Here is a 23,735-nt window from a genome sequence, read left to right as displayed (position 1 = left end):
GACGCCGGGTGGGAAACCAAAAAAAAATGCTGGTTAAGTAAACCCTCTATCCTTCTCCACTTAAATATCAAACTTTTATCGTAGAAATAACACTAGGTAGCCATTCTAAAGGGTTATTATTTAGAAATTAACCATATCCTGAATTTCAGTTTTCCAACCTAATTTAAGTTAAGATTTTTAGTTTAAATTTTTAGGATAAAATAAGTACCAACTAATTCCTAAGTAGCAATCTTAAAAATGGCTATATGTGTAGTTCCCTCGCTTTTGTCTGCAGTAAGATTCAAATCCGTGTAACATGCGTCTAATCTACACATTACTCGTGCTCTTATTACTAAACCAAAGCCCTCGAAGAGTTGAAACATTAACTAAATGATAGTTACACTTTCATTTTGCTATGCCTTTCAATAAGGTTTACTGTATACCAGAAAGGAAACAAGAACAAATGCAGAAACTCAATTTCATTTGTAATCAAACCGTATCTCATGTTACTGAGATTATCCATAAAACACGCAAAAAAAAAAAATCTAGTGCACATTAATCTTCACAGCTTTCAACCATAATTTAATGGACCAATATAGAAAACCCAGTTCTCTCATACAAAATTTTGAACTTATAAGAATGGCTATATCAAAAATTCAAACTTTAGCACGAGAATAATGATTGTCATTAGGATTCCTCTTTCCACTGAAAACAGCTAGTGCTTTGCGAACAGGAGGCTGCAGAGGAGCCTTCTTACTAGTATGGTGGAGAAAAAGAGTGTCCGGAGTAAATATCTCATCCCCCTACAAAAAAAATCAACTCAACTTCTCAAAAAACTTGAAAATGTGCACCTAAAATATTTATCATAGTAATTGAAAGAAAGGAAAAAAAGACGACGGCAAGAGACATTTTGCTGAAACCAACCTGCTTGTTCTTCTTTTTCGTCTTAGGATATAGGAACTTCTGTGGAAGCTGATCCTCACGTAATATCGGGTTCTTGGTAACAGCATCTCTACCCCCTTGAGGTAAAGGCAGGGAAAACTGCAAATGAAAGCCAACAGCAAAAATTAACATTCTAGGACATTTAGGTAAAGTGTAAGATTGAAAAGAGAGGATTCTAAGCAGTGGCTTCAGTGTCTATTCCGACTTTTATATACGATTGATAAGCATTGAACACATTTCAGTTCGCATGTGTGAGCAGTGTGCAACTCACACGAAATCACCATCTATTATTTAGAGTTAAAAGCTTCATGACTACGCTTCACAAGCCACTCATCTTTGAGTAATTGGATAAAAAAGAAAGAAGCAGCTATGTACAGAAAAAAGTGACAAATGTGAGCTTAGCTAAGCATATACTCAAGTTACTGTTTTGATTAGGTGCCAGGATGTGATTTATAGAAGTATTAAAATTGGAGATGCTTAGAAAATGAGGTCTCAGTTCTCACCTTCGTTCCTCGCAAGGATATACGTGGTCGGCGTGCTGCAAGAACAATACCATTTTCACCAACAGTCACTGCTACCTTGCGTAAAGTGCCTCCATTTCCACAATTGGGACAGAAAATCTTACCAACATCTGTTGTAACTTTATAGCAGGCATGGCATTTCAGCACCCACCTGAAAATAGAAAATGCTACTGTAAGCAAATCACATTCCTATACAACCAAATATTAGAGCGACTCCAAGCATAAAGGAGAAGTGTATTGACTGACTCAATAGGAGGAGCATTTCAATAGTCCTCTTACAGAGTTCATGATAACTCGGCAACATGAAGAATAGACAATGGATATTATAGTGTAGTACGAAGCTGAAATACAATTTTTTTTTCTTCTCTCTTATTTGGGGGATGGGGTGGGGATCACAGCAGCTTTTACAAACCTGTGCAGCTCACGAATCTGCATTCCTCCAGGTGCCACAAGGCGTAAGCCCATTTGAAGAATAACATTTTGCATTGCAAAATCACCTGTCACGCAAGCCACGCTTGACTCGGACAAGGATTTTAACATCCAACTCTGTTCGCTGCTGTCATCATCCACAAACGATGTTTCAATGCTCTCGTCCATCTGGCTGGCCATCTCTGCATCTTCCGCTCCTCCATCAGCACAGTCAAAATTTTCCCCTTCATCTTCTTCAGATTCTTTACTGTCTTGCTTAGCATCATTGGATTCAGGCCCCTTAAGGGAAATGTTTGCATCTGCGTCATCTTGAAGAGCGTTTGCAGAATCTTCTTCAAGCCGCATTTGACTCAAAATCGTAGACAAATTTTCTTCACCATCTCTTACTTCAGTAATCTTACTGCCCTCTCCGTTCGCCTCCGGATTTTCTTCCGGTAAATGGGACATAGCGATATCATCACATTGACAGTTGTCAAGGTTTTCATTTACTGCATTTTCAGTTTCATCTTGTATATCATCCATTTTAGATGATGTCTCAGACATTTCACGTCTAGCTTTTCGTCTGAGAAATCTCCTATGAGTACTTCGGCTCACAGCGGGTCGCCAATCATCACCATCCTCATCATATTGTCCCTGTGATGCATCAATTCCATCAGCAACCATTTTCTTACCTTCCATTTTTACCTCTTTTCTCTGCGGCAGGTACTTTCTAGGTTTCCCGAAGCCACCATCGGCATCCAGCTGATCCTCAGAATGAGAAACACCGCCATTCAAGGTTGAACCATCTCTACTTTGTTGATCAAGAGGAATAACATTCAAGCTCAAATCTTTCAATGGAAGAATTCTAGAGTTGGAGTTTGCTCCAGCATCCATTGCATGTTCTATTGCGTCCCATTCTTCTTGATTAGGGACATTAGAGCCCCATCCGGGTAACTCCTTCTCTGGCAACCTTTTCACATTAACCATGTGAATAGGCGGAGGGCAATCCCGGAGATGATGAGTTCCATGAAATTGAGCCTCCAAAGTGCAAGTTAAAGCAATGAGCTTGAGATCCACATCGGAAAGTGTTTGCAAATCACCAGTAGCTCTTGCAAAGCTGATAACTGGAAAGACAGGTAACATAACATATTCAATAAGATATCCAAGATTAAAAATAACACTCTGAGCATAGTTCTCTAAAATTAGACTAAACTGACATACACTTCTGGGTTTCTCTAAAACTAGAGATTCTATAAATCGCACACTTATCTCTATATTGATATACCAATCTCTAACTAGACTATATACATTCTTGGGCCTCAGCAAACATCAAGCGCTACCTTAACAACTTTTCTGATAAAGTTAGACTCTAACCTCTGTAATTGGAATCAGACTTACCCAGTGGCCATTAAGCAAAGAAACTGACAAGAAACGACAAAGATATATAAAAACCAAAAATACTTCACATATTTCACCATAGTTTTTCTTTCAACAAGTCTGTGTTTAAAAAGAATACAATGTGACCTTACTTATCAATAGAATCACACACACACACACACACGAGAGTTGTGTATGACTTAATCGAGCCATCCACAACTGTCTATCAAGTTTGTTCAGCTATCAACAAAACATAGTATCTTCTACTTATACCCCCCTCCCCCACCTGCGCAAATTCAGCAAATTCACTTTAAGTGTGAGCTTGTTCATATTGCCAGTCCCAAGCCCAAATAAAAGAGCATATTTTTGAGATAAATTGACAACAAGAATAAAACTAGAAATTAATGATGAATCTTCACAATATCAAAATGGTTAGCAAGCATTGCGATGCCGACCTCAACTAACTTCGGATTGAGGAAAAATCGATACTATGCTAACTGATTAATTTCATGTAACTAAACCAAAGCAATATAAATAAAAGGTTAATAAAATCAACAAAACTACACATCTAACATAGCGCATAAATATACAAATAGGTACAAAAATTTAAAAAAATTAAACTTTTTAACCTTTCTTAAGAGAATCAGGAGAAGGTTCCATTGTATCAACAGTGAACGGAAGGAAATTAAGCGAGTGACGAGAATTAGGATCACGAATCTCGCTCAACACTTCAGGTACCGATACGAACCGGTCAGCTGAATGGTTCATCTTATCTCCGCCTTGAATTATAGCGTTTGCGTCTACTACTGCTACTGCTATTCCCTTCGTCGACTTGCAGCTCCCGACTAGAACTCCAGTACCTGCTGCCGCCGCTGCCGCCGCCGTGGGTACGGCGGCGGTAAAGGTGGTCGGAGCTTGTGGTTGTAGTGGTGGTGGTGGTTGTTTTAGGATGTTGCTCCAACATGGTGGAGGAGGAGGGGGCTGGGTATCCATTGTTGTGGAATTCATGCTTCAGAATAAGGGAACGGAATCTAAAACCCTAAAAAATGTTGTTAATAAGAAGCATACAGAAGGAATAGAAAATGACGAAAATGGTTCCATATGTTTGGGGTAAATCTAAAATAGTCTCTTAAATGTATTCTTAAGAAGTTTTGGTCCTTTAAATTTGACAAAAGTGAATCTTTTTAGTCTCCATAAAATATTTAACGAATTTTGGTTATTACATTTTAGTGAAAGCTATGAAACAATAAAATTTAGCCGAAACTCACATTTGGAGATGTAGCTTTTGCAATTTTTGTTGTTATTACTTATTAGTTTGTTTATTGTGTGTGTTGCATTTTTGAGGTGTTGTTTCTAATATTTGACAAGACTTTTATAATATTTTTGATTAAACTTTTGTTATAGTTTTAGTTAATCTAACACACATGGCTGGTTAAATATTGATGAAGACCAAACTTATTTGCTTTTGACAAACTTAAAAGACCAATATAGTTATACCTTTATAAACCGTAAAACGTTATATACCTCTAACACTTTGCTTAATTTTGAATCGATACATGAATCGAATACTCACTTTATGTAAAGCTCTCTTTCGGTGGAGGAAATAGATCTAAGCAAATGAGTACATCTAAAAAAATATTTTTTAGGCGAAACATATGTGAAAATTCGCTAAAATTTCAACAACAATCAGATCTAAAATCTTAATTTTAGAAGTATATAGGGAGTTATCCTTACATGTTAGATAGCTTAATTTCCTGTAATTGCCTGTGTCAGTTATAACTCCTCCACCACTTATGTTTAAACCTCGCTACTAAATACTAACTTTCACCCCTATCCAAGAATTAGATGTGAAAATTCACAATACAATTATACAACTAACAATAAATACTACTACTCTGCATCTGTGAGCTTGCTCACATTATCAGTCTTAAGCCCGGATAAAAACATAGTTGCGGTAGGCTGACAGCATAAAACTAATCAATTTATGATGAATCCGCACAATACATGAATATATGAAAGTTGGTTCCTATGAGGGAAGAGATTGAATATGGAATTTCTTATTTCTCGAGCGAATTCCAAAGAACACCAAGATCAACATTGCCTCCAGAAATTACAATGCCAATATGATTGCATTCACTATAGGCTGGATTTTGTTGGAAACCATCAGAAAGAACAGCTGCAAGGCCAATAGCTCCACTTGGTTCCACTGCAATCTTTAGAATCTCATAGCAAAGTCTCATAGCTTGTATTATCTCTTTATCATCAACAACTATGACATCATCCACGAGATCGCGGACAATAGGCCTGTAATTTGATGTTAAAAGTAAATGCCAGAGATCATTTGATAAACAAAATTATCAAATGAATAAAGCCTTATGGAGCTTGGTCGACACTACAACAACAAACCCAGTACATTCCCACAAGTGGAGGTCTGGTGAGGGTAGTGTGTACGCAGACCTTAACCCTACCTAGTGCAGATAGAGAGGTTGTTTCCAATAAACTCTCGGCTCAGAAGCGCTTGGTGGAGAATAAAAGGGGCAAATGGAGAAAGAGGCTTCGTTAATGCAAGGGTAAATACACCAAAAGTGAACAAAGAAAATAGCATGATCTCTAAAATATTGATTTATCCCGATCTTTCCACCAACAAAACTTTGACTTTGACCATGAAAAGCGCCAAATTGGCACAAAGTAGTTTAGAGTAGAAGGAGCTCTAAGAATTTACCATGTAAGATCTCCAAGAAAAGCTCGAAGCCCATCGGCGATAGTGTTGACTTCAGATAACTTAGTAATCCTACCATTGATTTTCGACTGGAAAGCGTCATCTGCTCCCATTGGTTCAGCAGCCAAAATGCGAATGGCAGGATTGATGGACTTAGCAGCCAACGCGACTCCTGATATTAGACCACCTCCTTCATTCCAAACCAGAAACATGAGGTTGATTTACAAATTAAAATTTCAAGCAAACAATTTATGAAGTCTTAAAAGGGTTGAATTACTCATGAAAACAGAAAGGGTTGATTTACCACTAATTGGGACTATTAAAGTGTCAATATCTTGAGCCTGTTCCAGAAACTCCAGTGATATTGTACCCTGCCCACTGTAAAGACCAGAAGAAACATTTCAGTAAAATGGAAATTCTTTTGATATGAGTTTGAGAGGTTAGAATTAACACCATTTCTTCTAGCAACTGGCTGAGCAATTTTTCTTCTCAAACTGAGACATGAGATCTCTTATGATCTTACTTTTAGATGTCCTTTGCAGAAAAAGTTCTTTCATACTCTTCAGTTTTCCTGCCTAAAACTGAAATTAATGATCTAAGAATCTTACATTTTTTGGTTGAAGGTTAACTAGAAGACCGACAAGCCAAGATAACTGACTGGGATCAAGTTGCTTCAGTTTTGATATTAGTTCCAGAGCTCGAAAGCAAATAGAGGCAACATAATTTTTTTTAACGAAAATGGTTGTGTTTGGGCCAGCTTGCACGTAACTCGAATATTTCACCAGGTACCTGCTACCTCCTACCAGCACCGACACCGGATAATTCTGCCCACCAAGGTTCAGGCAGAAGGGAAGAAATCACCTAAAGAAGACGACAGACTGGAACCAAATATCATCTATGAATAAATGATAAAGAAAAAAATTGTTACCTTATGATGCGCCCATCGTTGTAGGGATGAATAAGAACAGCGCCAGTATCTTGCAACACCTTATTTGCAGTATCCTCTCGGGACTGCATTGATGGCTCACTCCGGATAATCTGACCACCGTAACGTTTGACATTCTCAACTTTGCATTTTGGAGCATTTTTTGGTATAACTATATATGCAGGGATGCCCCGCAGTTTTGCAGCCAAAGCAAGAGCTGCCGCATGGTTTCCACTAAAGTCAAGGGAAGCAGATCAGAGGATATCGAGAAAAGTGATAAAGATAGTAAACCACAGAAACCAGAAAGCTTTAAGCGAACCTGCTATGAGTTACAACTCCTTTAGCGGCCTGATCATCATCAAGTGAATAAATAGCATTACACGCCCCTCGGAATTTAAAAGCACCACTGATAAAATTGTACAAACCAATGGCGCTTAGTTAGAACTTTTAGAAGTCAAAATAGAAGAAAGTTTAGTTCTCTAATAACACACATTGCACAAAAACTACTTGAAGACAAATCTTTCAATTCTACATTGTTAAAGAGCTTCTCACCCCTTTTGAAAGCATTCACATTTAAAGTAGAGCTTTCTTCCAGCAATAGAATTTAAAGTTTCTGAGGTGAGGACAGGAGTTTTGTGCACAAAGGGCTCGATGCGTACTTGAGCTCCCCTGATGGAAGAGATATCAGCAGCATAATTGTCACTAGATGTTGGGCTGTGTGATTCCATCATCAACTACTATGGAATTTAACACTCGCGAAGCTGTAAACATGTAGAATTTCTCAAGTCAATCTAGGGGATATCAACAACAACAACAATCCCGTGTTTTCTCACAAGTGGGGTCTGGGGAGGGTAGTGTGTATGCAAGCCCCTACCCAGTGAAGGTAGAGAGGTTGTTTCCAATACACCCTCAGCTCAGATATCTAGGAAAGATCAAAGAACAGAAATACCTAACAATGTGGAATTTCTAGAGCCTAGTCAGTGAAGATCAGAGAACAAAAATATATAATCAGTTAACTGTGAGAAGAGAACATAAGAATACTACCATGCATAGCATACTTAGAGTACGGCGTAGACGCATGAGATCATAATGTATGTATTTTCTCCTTGGAAGTTGTCTTTAACATGTTTTCTTTTATGTTTCCCACAAGGAGTTAAACTACAAGACAATCCACATGTATCTCATAAACGCTATATTTATTTTCAGTCAAGGATCTCAAAGTTAGTTTTGATCCGCAATATGGCAATGCAGACAAGGTGCTGTTACAGGCGAAGTTAGTACATAGCAAATAAAGAGTGCCAAGTGCCTCAAAGGAGTTCCATTCACTATGATTCCAGCATAAACAACTGTATCATATCACATAACAAGTTTCGTGAACTCAACTACCTTATTTACCTATGAAACAATAGGGTACTATATCCAAAGGACTTCAATGAACAACATTCAAATCTATCAGTCTTTTACACTGTTTTCTTCAATGTGGCAAAGCTGCGTTACCCGCAACAGGAACGGACTCGGATCGAACGATATATAGTAATCAAGACCAGGGGCGGATGTAGAGTTCCATCACCAGGTTCATCTGAACTCACTACTTCTGACGCAGAGCATAAATTTATGTGAAAAATTGCACTAGAATTGCAACAGCTGGTAGGTCTGAACCTATAATTTTAAAAATATAATGGGCTCAATGCTAAGAACCTTAAAAGTTTAGCTAATAGAATTTAAATCCTGAATCCGTCTCTGATCAAGCATTGAATAAATCAAGTTGGTATTAACCCCCAACGGGTTGGGATCGGTTATATGAGCCTATGTTATCCATTCCACTCTACTATGACATGTTTCATCCTAATAGTGGTAAATCATTTATCTTTTTTAAGTCAATAGGCAAATACTACTCTGCACTCAACAACATCGACAACAACCTAATTGAATCTCACAAGTGGGGTCTAGGAGGGTAGTGTGTACTCAGACCTTACCCCTATCCTGGTAAGGTAGAGAGACTGTTTCCAATAGACCCTAAGCTCAAGAAAGAGAAAAGACATGGTGGAAACAAGTGATATCAACAAATAGGCCAAAAAGATCGTAACAACAATCACAAAGTCAGAAGGAGATGAAAAGAAGCGGTAGCAATAACAACAACAGGGTACTAGGAGACCGAAGCGGAAGAAAATAGGAAAACAACATGATATACTAGCAATCTAATACCATATAGACCCTAATACCCTCAGTCCGAAATGGAGATACGCACGACTACCTACTAACCTTTTCCCTAATTCTTGACCTTCACACACTCCTATCAAGGGTCATATCCTCGGTAAGTTGCAGCCGCGTCATGTCCTGCCTGACCACCTCTCCCAATGTTTCTTAGGCCCCCTCTACCTTTTCTCATACCCACCAAAGCCAACCGCACGCACCTCCTCACTCACTCACTCAAAATTCCAAAGCTGCCTATGAGATAACCAATTTTGCCAGCACTAACAAACAAGATATAACTACACATACTCACTAAGCCAAACAAGCACATTTAAATACACTACTACTGTCTTCTTTTTCAAATAAATAACCCAAAATAGTGATAGCTTCACAGATATAAACAACAAACCAAAGAACTAAAACCAATATCACCAATTAAGCAAGAATAACTAAAGGTGGGTTTTGCTTCAAATTAAGCTGAAGCAACTCAAGAAACTAATTGGGTCAAAACAGACTTTACTTCACAAAATTTTTATACCCATTAAAGCAAATTTAACAAAATTAACTGAAATCATGTACCAGTTTAAGATTGTAGATGCTGAAAATAGAAAGATAAATAATAAGGAAAGAAAGAACCTTTATGGGTGGCAAGAATTACAGTCACTGAAGCAGAAAGATACTCAACAGCCAAAACACCAAAAAATACAAAAATGGTCTCTTATTTTTTTAAATTAAAGGTATATTTAAATTAATCTTTTAAATATATTTCTGACAGGTTATAAGTCACATCTTCGAAATGCAACTTATAGGTCAAATTTCTAGAATGCTAATTTTCTCAAATACAACTAAAAATCGTATTTCTGAAATGCAACTATAAGTTGTATTTAAAATACAACCCTAAATGAAAGAGAACTTGTTTTATTTTTTGGTGTAATTAATATTTCACATATTAATTTTTAATTTATTAATAGTATGATTTACGCATTTAAAACTATTGAAAAATAGTAATATGTGTCATAGTTTCATATAATAAGAAACATTTGAAAATAATTGTAGTGAAAAAATTGTTTGACTATGGAAATAAATAGCTTAAGGGTGTGTTTGGTACGAAAGAAATTATTTTTCATGGAAAATATTTTCTATGGAAAATGTTTTCCTGGTTGTCTTGTTTGGTTGGTGAGTGGAAAACTTTTTCCGAAAAATATTTTCTAACGTTTGGTTAGAGAGTAAAAAATATTTTTTTATGCTACTCTCTTCATCCCTTTCCCCCAAGTCCTCATGTTTCCTTGTCCCCCCCCCCCCCCAAATGCCCAACATTTTAAGGACTCTATTTTCTTCAACAATTTAATTATTCTTCAAAAAATTCACACAAACCCAAAAGGAACTAATGTGCTGCATTACTTTTTTTTACGCAAAACAACGTTGAAATTTATGCTCCAAAACTATAAAAAAAAATACTCTTTTTTTGGTCGAAAAAGAAAGTACGTTTTCTACATCATGAAAAGAAAATACTCATTTTGTTGAAATGAAAGAAAATACTTTTTCTACATCATCAAAAGAAAGTACTTTTTTTGTTAAAATAAAAAAAATACTTTTTTATATCATGAAAAGAAAATACTCATTTATTGAAATGAAAAAAATACTTTTTTATATCATGAAAATACTTTTTTATATCATGAAAAGAAAATACTCATTTAGTGAAATGAAAAAAATACTTTTATTCTATCTATAACATGAAAAGAAAGTACTATTAATAATATTTTTATTTAGGGTGGGGGTGGGGTGGGGGTAGGATGGGGTGGGGGTGGGTGGGTAGGTGGGATATGGGGGTGGGTTGGTGGGGAAGGTTGAAAAAGAGTTTTAGAAAATATTTTCCTTTCTCTTGATAGGGAAAATATTTTCCTCCAATTGGAGAAAAATAAGTTGTTGAGGAAAATATTTTCTAAAATATTTAAACCAACCAAACATGAAAAAATTGGAAAACATTTTCCTTCATACTAAACAACCCTGAATGTCTTCTATTTCTCTAGTAAAGAGTATTTGTGGATCCTAAAAATACTAGGCTCTCTATTTACAGGCACAAACTTCTTTCTTTTTTCTTTTTCTTTTTTTTATTTGCTTATCTTAACATAAAAATTTATATACTCTAATAACATGTTTGGCCAAACTTCTAAAATCTGCTTATTTTCAAAAGAGCTTGTGATGACCCGATAGATCATCTAGAGTTCTAATCTTTAATTTTGTACTCTGAAACCTCAAAAAGTTCCTTTTAGCCTTTTTCGATTTGCGTGCGCAGTCTGAGTCCTTTTCCGGAAGGCTCTTATGTGAAATATTGATTAAAATATGAATCTGTGCCTTAAAAATCTATTTGAGTTGACTTCGGTCAAAGTTTTAAGCAAACGAGTCGAATCCGTATTTTGGCGGTCCCGGTGGGTCCGTGTCTTGATTTGATACTTTGGCGTATGCGCGGAATCGAATTCGGAAGTCCCTAGATCGAGTTATCACAATTTGTTGAAAATTTGAAGTTTAAAGGTTTAAAGAGTTTATGAATATGACCAAAATTTGACTTTATTTTTACTAGGTCCGGAATTTTGGTCCCGGAGCTTGGTATAGGTTCATTACTATATTTATGACTTGTCTGCAAAGTTTGGTGTAAAACGGAGTTGATTTGACGTGATTCGGACGTCCAGTTGTTAGAATGCAAATTCTTAAGTTTCATTGAAAATTTCATTCGTTTTGGAGCTTGATTCGTAGTTCTAGGTGTTATTTTGGTGTTTTGATCACACGAACAAGTTCGTATGATATTTTCGGACTTGTGTACATATTTGTTTTGGAGCTCCGATGGCTCGGATGAGTTTCAGATAGGCTACGGAGTGAATTTGGACTTAGAATCATAGCTGATGCCTTTTGCTTCTGGTTTCTGTTGCAGATCTCGCATTTACAAGCCTCACATTTGCGAACAAGGCTTCGCATTTACGAGCATGGGCAGGCTGGGTGATCCTCGCATTTGCAAGGTAAAAGTTTGCATTTGCGAACTTGCTGATTCCGCTTTTGCAAAGGCAGAGTCGCATTTGCGACTCAACATGGTTGTTGACAGTCTTCACATTTGCGAAGAAATGGTCCGCAGTTGCGAGAGCTGGGGGGTGGAGGGGTCACATTTGTGACCAAAAACATCGCATTTGCGATGACTGGGCTTCTGAGAGAAGTTCGCATTTGCGACCTCTTTCTCGCAATTGGGAATAATATATCGCAATTGCGACATCCGCAGCTGGGTAAAAACTGAGATAGACGGGATTTTTCAAATTTTCAACACTAAAAATCTTAGAGGCGATTTTTCCCGGAGCTTTTCTTCCTCAATTTATTGGTAAGTGACTCTAACCTACATTCTTTCAATTACCTACTACATTTCATAAGATTTCAACCTTAAATCTAGGATTTTTATGGTAGAAATTGAAAATTTGGGTAGAATTGGAGATTTTTGTAAAATTAGAATGTAGACCTCGAATTGAGGTCGGATTTCGAAATAAATTACATAATCGAGCTCGGAGGTGAATGGGTAATCGGGTTTTGGTCTGAACCTCGGGTTTTGACCAAGCGGGCATGGGGTTTACTTTTTTTGACTTTTTGGAAAAAGTATAAAAATTCTATCTTTATGTATTGTAATTAACTCCCTTATCATTATTTGGCGCTATCGAGTCAATTGTGGTTAGATACGGTTGGCTTGGAGGCGGCTTCTAGAGGAAAGGCCCTGGTAGAGCTCTGAATTGACTGCGGAGTAGGGTAAGTGTCGTGGTTCACCTTAACTTAAGGGATTAGGACTTGTTTGCCTATTTGCTACATGTTTAAATGTGTGGATACAACGTATATGTGAGGTGACGAGTACTTATGCGTTATTATTGGGTTAAAGCATGCGGGTGGGACTTGTTGCTTGTAATTTATTGCCGTCTTTACTCATAATGTCCATGCTTATATTAGTTTATTTATTATTTGATCGTTCTTCTCGCATTTATGAATTAAATTGTGATGGTTGAGTATTTCTTTGAAATTGAGGATTGGTATCTCCGAAAAATTATCGACGTAAGGTTTATTCTTGTTTATTTTTATATTCATTACTAAATAGTAAGGTAGAGTGTTAAAGCACGGAGGGTGATGTCGTGCCGTTATTTGTTTCATTTACTAATTAATACATGGTAAGAAAGAGAGTTAAAGCACGAAGGGTGATGTCATGCCATATTTATTGTTTCAAGTAGAGATCGAGAGTAAAAGTAAGAAGGGTGATGTCGTGCCATTATTATCATTTCATGGTGAGGCTGAGAGTAAAATCACGATGGGTGATGCTGTGACATCTTTATTCATTATGTTTATCCGTTTTCATTGGTTGAGGACTTATTTGACTATTTTATGTAGTCATTCGTGTTGTAATTGTCGTATCTTGTTCCCCATTTGCATGTCCCCTCCTAATTTTACATATTAATTCTTTATTTGTTACTATGTTGCACATATATCTTCGTTCGTACAAGTTTAATTTCGTGAGTGTCTTGTCATAGCCTCATCACTACCTCGTCGAGGTTAGGCTCGATACTTACGAAGTACATTGGGTCAGTTGTACTCATACTACACTCTGCACTTCTTGTGCAGATTTTGGTACTAGTCCCAGTTGTACGTGAGGTGTCGGATTGACCTATTTGGAGACTCAAGGTAGATCTGCTGGCGTCCGCATACCTTGAAGTCCCCTTCCTCTTTCCTCATTTACTGTTCATTTAATTCGAAACATTTGTATTTATTTTAGACTCTATGTGTATAACCTCTAGAAGCTTGTAAGCTTGTGACTCCAGATCCGAGTTGTATTTAGATATGCTGGTTATTATGCTACTTCACACTTTATTTTAGTTTTATCTTAGTTTAATTAGTTTATTTATTTGAATTGTTTAAAAATTGGTTTAAGAATTTCTCTAACGTTGGCTTGCCTAGCGAGTGAAATGTTAGGCGCCATCACGGTCCCGAAGGTAGAATTTCGGGTCGTGACAAGTTGGTATCAGAGCCCTAGATTGCCTAGGTCTCACGAGTCACGAGCAGGCTTAGTAGAGTCTGGAGGATCGGTACGGAGACGTCTGTACTTATCTTCTAGAGGCTATGGAGTTTAGGAACAATTTCACTCTTATTCTTCTCTGTCGTGCGGTTTTATTCTATCATTGATGATTGAATTCTTCTATTCTTGCTCTCTTGCAGATGGCGAGGACACGTACTGCATCTTTAGCTGGACAGCAGCCGGAGCCCCCAGTGGCGGCTCCTACGAGGGGCAGAGGTCGAGGCTGAGGTCGTGCCAGAGGCAGAGGCAGAGCTCAGCCTAGAGCTCAAGAAGCAGCACCAACAATGGAGCCTCAGGTGGATTTTGATGAGGAGGTTCCAGCTCAGATTGAACCTATTAGACCGGCTCAGATCCCGGAGGGATTCATTGCCACTCTAGTGCTCCAGGATGCTTTAGTCCGTTTGGTAGGCCTTATGGAGAGTGTGGCCCAGGACAGTACATTTTCGATGGCACCGACGTCTCTCAGAATAGGGGTATCACACACTCACGCTACTCACGCTACGGAGCAGATGACTCCCCAGTATCAGACTCCAGCAGCCCCGCCAGTTCGGGTAGTTCAGCCGGTTGTTACGGTACAGGCCAGTGATAGGCCCGCCATATCTTCTGAGGCTTTATTGAGATTGGACAAGTTTACTAAGCTCTTTCCAGTTCACTTCAGTGGTGTACCTTCTAAGGACCCACAGAATTATCTTGACCGCTGCCATGAGGTGCTGCGGAACATGGGTATAATTGAGACCAATGGGGTCGATTTTGCTGTGTTTCAGATGATGGGTTCCGCCAGGAGGTGGTGGAGAGATTATATGTTGACCAAACCAGCTGGGTAGCATGCACTTACTTGGGAGCAGTTTTCACAGCTATTTCTAACGAAGTTTCTCCCTATCACACTGAGAGAGGATTACCGCAGGCAGTTTGAGCGTCTCCAGCAAGGCAGTATGATTGTTACTCAGTACGAGACCTATTTTGTGGATCTAGCTCGACATGCCCTTATCTTGCTTCCCACTGAGAGGGAGAGGGTGGGGAGATTTATTGATGGACTCACTTACACTATCAGGCTATAGATGGCCAAGGAGACTGGGGGCGATATTTCCTTTCGGGCGGCTGCAAATGTTGCTAGGTGGATCGAGATGGTTCTTGCTCAGGAGAGGGAGCAAGGGTCTGATAAGAGGCCTCGTCATTTCGGTGGGTTCATCGGTGCCTCATCTGGAGTCAGGGATACTTTTGGTAGAGGCCATCCTCCGAGGCCATGTCAGTCAGCGCACCAGACATCTTATAGTGCTTCAGGTATTCGCGGCACTTATATGTCTCATCCTGACCAGCTAGCCTACATTGCACCACCAATTCCTATTAGTGCACCTCCACTCCAGAGTTTTCAGTGTGGTTACCCAGGTCGACAGGGTCAGTTCCAGGGTCAGCAGTCACAGCAGCCGAGGGCTTGTTATACTTATGGTAATCCGAGGAACATTGCTAGATTTTGCCCACGAGCACCGGGCATCACACAATAGCAGGGTTCTCATGTCATGGTTCTGGCACCGGTTGCTTCACCGTCCGCTCATCTAGCTAGAGGCAGAGGTCAAGCAGTCATAGGTGGAGGTCAGTCCATTAGAGGTGGAGGTCAGGCCGTTAGAGATAGAGGCCAGCTAGTTAGAGGCCGTCCCAGAGACGTGGTTCAGAGTGGTGGGGCCTAGCCCCGGTGTTATAATTTCCCAACTAGACCTGAGGCTGAGTCATCTGACGCTGTTATCATAGGTATTGTTCCAGTTTGCCATAAAGATGCTTAAGTGCTATTTGATCTGGGCTCAACTTATTCCTACGTGTCATCCTATTTTGCTTCATATCGTGTCATCCTATCATCTCCTCTACCCAATTACTATGTTGACGTTATTTACTAAAAAGCACTCTAATTCAATTCTAAATTGTACCATATGCATGCAATACCCGTCTCATGCCTATGATCAAGGAGGCTTTGGACCTCTATTAGGTGGTTCTAGACTCAACTTAGGTTGCTCAAAATGATAAAACTAGGCAACATTCAAAACAGATAGGACTTCACGTAAGGACAATTAAAGGCTCAAGTTAGCCTCTACACATAAACAACAAATGTACGCGGGCATTTTAGGCAGTACATATTTTAGGGAATTAGGACGCATTAGAGTTGTCAAATCATATAGGCATAATTTCTCGGCGATTTTGATTTCCAGCATCACGCAAACATCATTGTTGTCTCTAACTAATGAATTCACAGATTATAGGTGTTAAAAGCTCCTATAGGCATGATCTTTAAATTGTTTATGCAATAAGGCAGTAAAACTGTTGAAAGCTCAGAATTAATGACGAGTGATAATATCCCATAGGCAGGATTGACAATTGAACTTGATTTTATAATACTTCATCCTTATAGGCATGTCATCTAGGCAGGGCAGTGTAATGAAAATAACGGAAGTAGCCGATTGATTGATTAAGATCCTATAGTCATGATGTCTAAAGGAGCAGCGTGCTAATAGCAATACAAGCAGTTGATGGATTGATTAATTGAAACCCTATAGACATGGTATCTAGGTGGACATTAGCAAAATATGTGTTATTATATCCTATAGGCATGCTATCTAGAAGCGCCTAGTAGTACATATAGAAACAAATATAGCAATTACTTGAGCCAACATGTTTTGACAAGTTAAGTGAAGTATGTGCGTGATTCCTATAGGCATGCTTATTAGTGTACAACACACTAAACTAAATAACATATAAGGCATGCTTAACAAAATAGCAAATAGAACACATAGACCCTATATGCATGTTTTCTACCCTTTTATGAAAGTATTAGAATACCCCAGCCCCCCTTTCACTAATCTCCCCCATCATTTGTTTACAAATTATTACATGACCAAAGATAAAAATGGAAAGAAAAGAAACAGACTTCAAACATTACAGAACCAAGATGATTACAGGCCCAAAAAATAGAGAGGACTTAAGAAGAATTAATCCCAGTACTGCATGGGCCTTCAGTAGACTCTTTCATTCGAATAGCAGGCCCGGATCCAAACACTTCCCCAAAAACATAAGAGTATGCCCATTTGCACAGCCCAAAGCCACACATGGACTCATATCTAGCTCAATAGTTACATTATTAACCAATTTACCAAATAAATTAATAGACCATACGTGGAAACCAACCAAACAGTTCTAAAGAAATACCTCATATAGACGGGGTTGTATGATATTTAGCAGGATTTGTAAACACATTGGCATTTTGGAAGCAAGAGTGACAATATTGATTAAACAAAGAACACGAAACTAGGAGAGTCTATAGACTCAATTTGCAACATGATAAATGCAACATAGGTTACATCATTAAGCAGGTGACAGCATGCTAAAGATAGACATAACACTAGGAGGGTTAAGGAGACATTCCATTTTAGATTAACAGGGTAAACATACTAGGCACATACGAGGTGAACATGCTAATTTTTCCAAAATGAATTCAGAATAGAGGATTGGCCTAAAAGGATTTTAAAACCTAGGAGTCTAAGTCATGAATGGTCAGAAAGAGTCATAGTCAGGAAATAACAATTACACACGACAAACAGGAAAGCAAGAAATCGATGAGAAGCTTTATCATGCTGAGTATAACTCAAGATCTCAAAGTCCAAAGGTGTCATGGCAGGAAGACATATTTTCAAAAAGTTAAATAGAACAAGCAGACTTAGAACTTAAGCCAGTCGACCATGAATGATCATGGAACCTAAATGTATTGGGATTCAACTAGAAGCATAAGCAATATTAAAGAATGCAGGATTGACCAAGCACCAGAACAAAGCAACATGTTTGGTTAAAACATTGCGACAACAAATATGGTTCAATATAAGCAGGTAAAAACAGAGTTCACATAAAGGAATTATCAATAGAAGTTCATTAAGGCAAATTCTGGGTAAGAGATGATTCTTTAGGAATTTCAGTGCGAGAATCCAAAACAAGCCATGAGAAAAACTCACAATGAACAGCAGAACAACAAAGCAAACTTAAAGCTACAAAGTCATTCAAGCTGAACGCATAGGAGTTTAAAGAATTAGGCAGGTTGTGACACTAGGAGATTCAGAATTGCAAAATAGCTACAATGCAAGTAAAATTGCCAATGATTACAACATAATATTGGAGTCATATTGGTTCTAACAACATAGATATGCAAACCACTGAAAATAAGCAAAAGAGGATAGAATTGCAAAAGTCAAGACACTCACCAGTTTGCAGATTCAACAAACAAAATAGAAGGGAAGGCTAAGTGTGAGAAACAGCTTGAATATCACCAGCAAAGAGAACAACCAAAAGACCCAAATCCTAGTGCGTCAGAGTTCACAGAAGCCTCAAATGATCCGCGAGCAGTGCTCGCACTAGGGAGGTTGTTAGAGAGGGTTTCGATGGCCTTGGCTTTCAGAGCAATAGATTCAGAATAGCATATAGTGAGTGAGAGTATGAGAGATTAACAGTGATTCTGGTCCGTTAAATAGGATTATGGGAGGGGTTAATATAGTAGAAAAATTGAACGGACAAACAAGGAAACATAATTAATCAAATACAAAAAATAAGAAAATAAAAGAATACAAAATCAATTCAGAATAAATTTAGGAAAAAAACCGGGTAAACCCTAGTTCAAGAAGGAGAACACAAATAGTCAGAGATCTCACTGAATCGGACCCATACAGCCTGGTAATGAGTGTATACAGACGAAATATTATTTGGATTTAAATAAAATGGAGCTTGATTCCCTCGATTCGGAGCCTGACACTTGCCAAAAATAGGCGAGTACTATGTGATACCAAAATCGTATAAGAAACAACAAGACAAAGCATAAATGGAAAGGGAATCATGGAGTGATTCCATGTTGTGGTTGGAGTTAGATAGAATAAGGGAGGCGGCTGCTAGGGTTTGAGAGAAGAGAAAAGGAGAGGATTTAGGAGCAGCGGTCTTAGAGGAATGGTAGGGTTTCGGGTGGGTTTGGTTAGTTTAAAGCAGAGGGGTGATAGTGGACATTGATCTTGAGAGATCAACGGCTAGGATTAGAAGAAACCGGAGCGGGTCATTTTAACGGGTCCCGACCGAGTTTGGGAGATGGGTCATTTGGTTTGGGCCAAAGGAGGTTGGGCTAAGGATTGGGGATCTATGGGCCAGTGATTTCGGTCTGTTTGGTCCGAAATTAGCCCCAAATTTGGGCTACAAATTAAATACACGAAAAATTAAAAAAAAATTATAAAAAGTAATTAACAAATAACAAAAATATTGTTTGTGTAGTAAGATGCTTGAAAATAATAATTTAATATTGTAAAAATATAAAATGCTATTTGGATACAAATAATGTAATAAAAATATAATTATGCACAACATATAGGCTATTATTGCAAAACTGTGTAAATAGCTTAAAAATATAAATATACTTATATAATATAAAGTAAAATATTCTGAAACATATATGTTGATGCAAATAATAACTTTGAATAATTAAGTCATCACAAAATAATTTAAGGGGTAATTAATAAATATTCAAGTAATTTAAATGCAAGAAAATTAATTTTAAAGGTTTTAAAAATTATAAAAACTATAGAAAATACTTGTATAACTCTTGTGAATGAAGTAATGATGCAAAATGATATTTTGAAAGTATATATACTATTTGAAAAAATAAGAGGGCAAAATTGGGTATCAACAACTGTTATTCTTTACTCGGGAATGATGAAAGAGTTGTCGGGTAAAGAAAATGATGACCAATTTTGTCCGAAGTGAGTGAGGAATCATGTATTTTGAAAAAATGGGGGTCAAACCCTGGTTCTTGAGTTGCCTACATATCCCTGGTGCTACGGGAATCAGTCCGTTTGTAGTTCTGGATCCAACGGCGAATGAAACCGATGTAATTATTATAAGAGTGGTCATATGCTTCGAAAAAAGGATCTTTTGGGTAAGGTAGTGTCATAGGTAATAGATAATTTAGGTGGAGTCGTGAATGCAAACTTGAACGTTACAGATGTATAAGGCAAATATTTGAACGGTTATAGAACAAAGAGTAAACAATTGCTGATCATCGGTTACATTTGAGGTAAACGAAGGATGTGAACATTATGAGCGGAAATCTAAACGAGAATTGCTCTTGTTTGTAGAATGGTTACCTCCCGAGTTACCTGCAAAACTTAAAACACGGTGCATGTGAATATATGTGGGTTATTGCAAAAATTTAAACATGATGCAAATTCCCTTTAGACCATGAAGGTTGTCTTTGGACGATGAGGAGGATGTCCTTAGACCATGACGTCATGGGCCATAAAGTGTATGATAAGGGATTCGCCGGCCATGGAATGGTGTCCTCGGGCCATGAAGATGGTGCCTCTAGACTATGACACCTTTGAATAATGATATGCAATTTCGAGAGATCCTCCGGCCATGGCGTGATGTCTTCAAGCTACGAGGATGATGCCCTCAGATTATGACGTCTTTGGACAATATAGTGATGTTTCAGCCCATGAGATGCAAAGATGCGGCGATATTAATCGTTTGATAGAGGAAACAGGTAATGCTTAGTCATATGCAAGAACGAGACGAGGCACAGTTTAGTCTTGTATGAGATGAGGGCAATGCTTAGCCCGATGCAAAGAGCGGAGACAATGTTTAGTCTTATGCGAGGAAAGGCAATTCCTAACCTTATGCAACAATGGAGGCAATGCTTATCCTCGTGCAAGGAATAAAAACAGTGCTTAATCCCATGCAAGGAAAGGCAGTGCTTAGCCTTATGCAATGATGAGGGTAGTGTTTAGCCCTATGCCAGGAGTGGAGACTATGCTTAGTCTCATGCAAGGAAAGAACACAGTGCTTAGTCTCTGGCAAGGAAAGGTAATGCTTAGCCTTATGCAATATGGAGGCAATGCTTAGCCTCATGCAAGGAATGGAGAAAATGTTTAGTCTTATGCAAAGAAAGGAAATGCCTAGCCTTATGTAATGTGGAGATACTGCTTAGTCTCATGCAAAGAATGGAGATATTGCTTAGTCTCATTCAAAAAAAGGCAATGCTTAGCCTTATGCAACGTGGAGACAATGCTTAGTCTCATGCAAAGAATGGAGACAATGCTTAGTCTCATGCAAAGAAAGGCAGTGTTTAGCCTTATGCAATGTGGAGACAATGCTTAGTCTCATGCGAAGAACGGAGATAATGCTTAGACTCATGCAAGGAGAGGCAGTGCTTGGCCTTATGTAGTGTGGAGGCAGTGCTTAGCCTCATGCAACGTGAGGGCAGTGTTTATCCCAAGGAGTAGAGACAATGTTAGTATTATGCAAAGGAAGGCAGTACTTAGCCTTATGTAATGATAAGGGCAGTGCTTAGACCTATCCAAGAAAAGCAATGACTTAATGCGAGAGAATAAAGCATTTCTTAGCTTGATGTGTTTGTGTTTGGCGACCTTTGTCGGTGTGAAGATAATGATTTTGTTGTGTGTATGTATTTACGGACGCTCCTGTTATGTTCATTGTGCTTGCATCCAAAACAAATCGTGAGTTTTCCGGGAATAGGTTGGTTCGTGCTCTCGATTCCTTGCTTCGCCTTTGCTTTTGTCTGGAGGCCCTGCTTGAGTCACCCCAAGTAACGTCTAGCTGCTATAGAAACAAAATGTTTGAAAAACATGCATTTGATAAATTGTTTATAAAAATGTAGTTGTTTGAAATATGAGATAATGCACGAGAGCAAATAATTTGTTGAATTGATGACTGTGACACGCTTTTGAGACATTGCAACCTCCTTATCTCGGAATTTTGAGGATCTTCCTCAAAATTCTACCCCACTTTAAATGCATACTTCTAGCGATACATTCCTTGACGTTTCCAAACATGATGAGATCGAGTAAACTCTAGTTCTTGCCCCAGTTTTTGACCATAGGGGGAACGAAGATTTTATTATGATGTGACCAAACCCACAAGGCTTCCTACGTATCCCCTCTTAAATGGGAATCAGGTCAAGCATAGTTCAGTTATATCAAATATAAAGGGCAAACATAATCTTAAGCATAGTATCTCTTGAATGCGTCTGAATTGATAGGTTTTGGCCAAATCTCTCCATCCATTTTTGCAAGTTCTCCTGTTAATACTCGGTGAATCATGTAAGGTCCTTGCCAGTTGGGTGAGAATTTCCCCTTTTCTTCATCCTGATATGGGAAGATCCGTTTTAGTACCAATTTCCCCGGTGTGAATTGCCTTGACCTAACCTTTTTGTTGAAAGCTCTTGCTATTCTATTCTGGTAGAGTTGACTGTGACATACTCCATTCATTCTTTTTCTATTAATGAAAGCTAGTTGTTCATACCGGCTCCATACCCATTCTGCGTCGCTGAGCTCAGCTTCTTGTATGATTCTTAAGGAAGGGATTTCTACTTCAGCGGGAATAACGACTTCAGTATCGTAAACCAGTAGATAGGAAGTTTCCCCAGTGGATGTACGAATTGTGGTGCGATACTTGAGCAAAGAAAACGGTATCTTCTCGTGCCATTGTTTGTAATTGTCTACCATTTTCCTCAATATCTTTTTCATGTTCTTGTTGGCGGCTTCTACGGCTCCATTCATTTGCGGCATGTATGCTGTAGAGTTTCGATGCTTGATCTTGAATGTTTCACACATGGCCTTCATCAAGTCACTGTTGAGATTGGCAGCATTATCAGTAATAATTGACTCAGGTACTCCAAACCGACAAACAATGCGGTTCCGAACAAAATCTGCTACGACCTTCTTAGTTACAGCCTTATAGGATGCGGCTTCAACCCATTTTGTGAAGTAGTCTATAGCCACCAGAATGAACCTATGTCCATTTGAAGCAGCGGGTTCAATTGGTCCGATGACATCCATACCCCAAGCAGAGAAGGTCCAGGGCGAACTCGTATCATATCAACATGTATCTGGCATTGGTGACACTTTTGAACATATTTGATGCAGTCTGTTTTCATAGTCATCCAGAAATATCCTGCTCTTAATATCTTCTTAGCCAGAACGAAACCATTCATGTAAGGTCCGCAAGTTCCAGCATGTATTTCCTCGAGCAATGTAGATGCCTCCTTGGCATCGACGCATCGCAACAATCCCAAATCAGGAGTCCTTCTATACAGAATTCCTCCGCTTTGAAAGAAATAGTTGGCCAATCTTCGAAGCGTGTGCTTCTGAGTATGTGTAGCGTGCTCTGGCTATTCTCTGTTTAACAAGTATTCCTTGATGTCATGGAACCACAGATTTCCGTCAATCTCTTCTTCAACATGAGCACAATAAGCTGGCTGCTTATGAATTCCTACTGGGATATGATCGATGAAATTCTTGTCTAGGTGTTGTATCATGGAAGACAAAGTGGCTAATGCATCTGCAAACTCATTCTGAATCCTTGGAACATGTTTGAACTCTATCTTTGGGAACCTCTTGATCAGCTCTTGTATACAGTGCAAGTATGGCAATATTTTGGTGTTCTTCATAGACCATTCTACTAGAACCTGGTGCACCAATAGGTCTGAATCTCTGATTATCAGCAACTCCTGAACGTTCATGTCAATGGCCAACCTGAGTCCCAGGATGCAGGCCT

General features: G+C 38.5%; 2 protein-coding genes across 3 annotated transcripts; both read right to left on the bottom strand.

The window, feature by feature from the left end:
• Positions 1 to 443: 443 nt before the first annotated feature.
• Positions 444 to 4,279, bottom strand: LOC107781727 (RNA-binding NOB1-like protein). The gene is made up of 5 exons (XM_016602466.2): positions 3,857 to 4,279; positions 1,855 to 2,974; positions 1,425 to 1,593; positions 904 to 1,020; positions 444 to 782 (listed from the first exon to the last, which is right to left on the bottom strand). Exons 1-5 carry the CDS (start codon positions 4,233 to 4,235, stop codon positions 636 to 638), a joined length of 1,932 nt encoding a protein of 643 aa, XP_016457952.2. The 5' UTR covers positions 4,236 to 4,279; the 3' UTR covers positions 444 to 635.
• Positions 4,280 to 5,195: 916 nt separating this feature from the next.
• On the bottom strand, positions 5,196 to 9,859 carry LOC107781728 (serine racemase). Of its 2 annotated transcripts, none has more exons than XM_016602467.2 (7): positions 9,701 to 9,859; positions 7,424 to 7,632; positions 7,191 to 7,277; positions 6,875 to 7,105; positions 6,251 to 6,324; positions 5,950 to 6,136; positions 5,196 to 5,531 (listed from the first exon to the last, which is right to left on the bottom strand). In XM_016602467.2, the coding sequence occupies exons 2-7, from the start codon at positions 7,600 to 7,602 to the stop codon at positions 5,285 to 5,287; spliced, it is 1,005 nt and encodes a 334-aa protein (XP_016457953.2). In that variant the 5' UTR covers positions 7,603 to 7,632; positions 9,701 to 9,859; the 3' UTR covers positions 5,196 to 5,284. The 2 variants fall into 2 exon arrangements, with proteins under 2 accessions (XP_016457953.2, XP_016457955.2); XM_016602469.2 differs by having other exon boundaries at positions 9,644 to 9,707.
• Positions 9,860 to 23,735: the final 13,876 nt, after the last annotated feature.

This window comes from Nicotiana tabacum, chromosome 15, assembly GCF_000715075.1.
Source record: "Nicotiana tabacum cultivar K326 chromosome 15, ASM71507v2, whole genome shotgun sequence".
Lineage (NCBI taxonomy): Eukaryota > Viridiplantae > Streptophyta > Magnoliopsida > Solanales > Solanaceae > Nicotiana > Nicotiana tabacum.
Note: the sequence above shows the minus strand (reverse complement) of the source record. Positions and strands in the feature narration are given on the sequence as shown.

Bases quoted from the DNA above. Each gene is read 5' to 3' on its own strand.
- LOC107781727 (XM_016602466.2), bottom strand. From the start codon at position 4,235: ATGAATTCCACAACAATGGATACCCAGCCCCCTCCTCCTCCACCATGT. The intron at 2,975-3,856 runs GTTAAAAAGTTT...CTGTCTTTCCAG, and splicing joins TCCTGATTCTCTTAAGAAAG to TTATCAGCTTTGCAAGAGCT. The intron at 1,021-1,424 runs GTGAGAACTGAG...TTTCATTTGCAG, and splicing joins TATCCTTGCGAGGAACGAAG to TTTTCCCTGCCTTTACCTCA.
- LOC107781728 (XM_016602467.2), bottom strand. From the start codon at position 7,602: ATGATGGAATCACACAGCCCAACATCTAGTGACAATTATGCTGCTGAT. The intron at 6,325-6,874 runs GTAACAATTTTT...TGGTCTTTACAG, and splicing joins AACGATGGGCGCATCATAAG to TGGGCAGGGTACAATATCAC. The intron at 6,137-6,250 runs GTAAATCAACCC...TTTGGAATGAAG, and splicing joins TTTAATAGTCCCAATTAGTG to GAGGTGGTCTAATATCAGGA.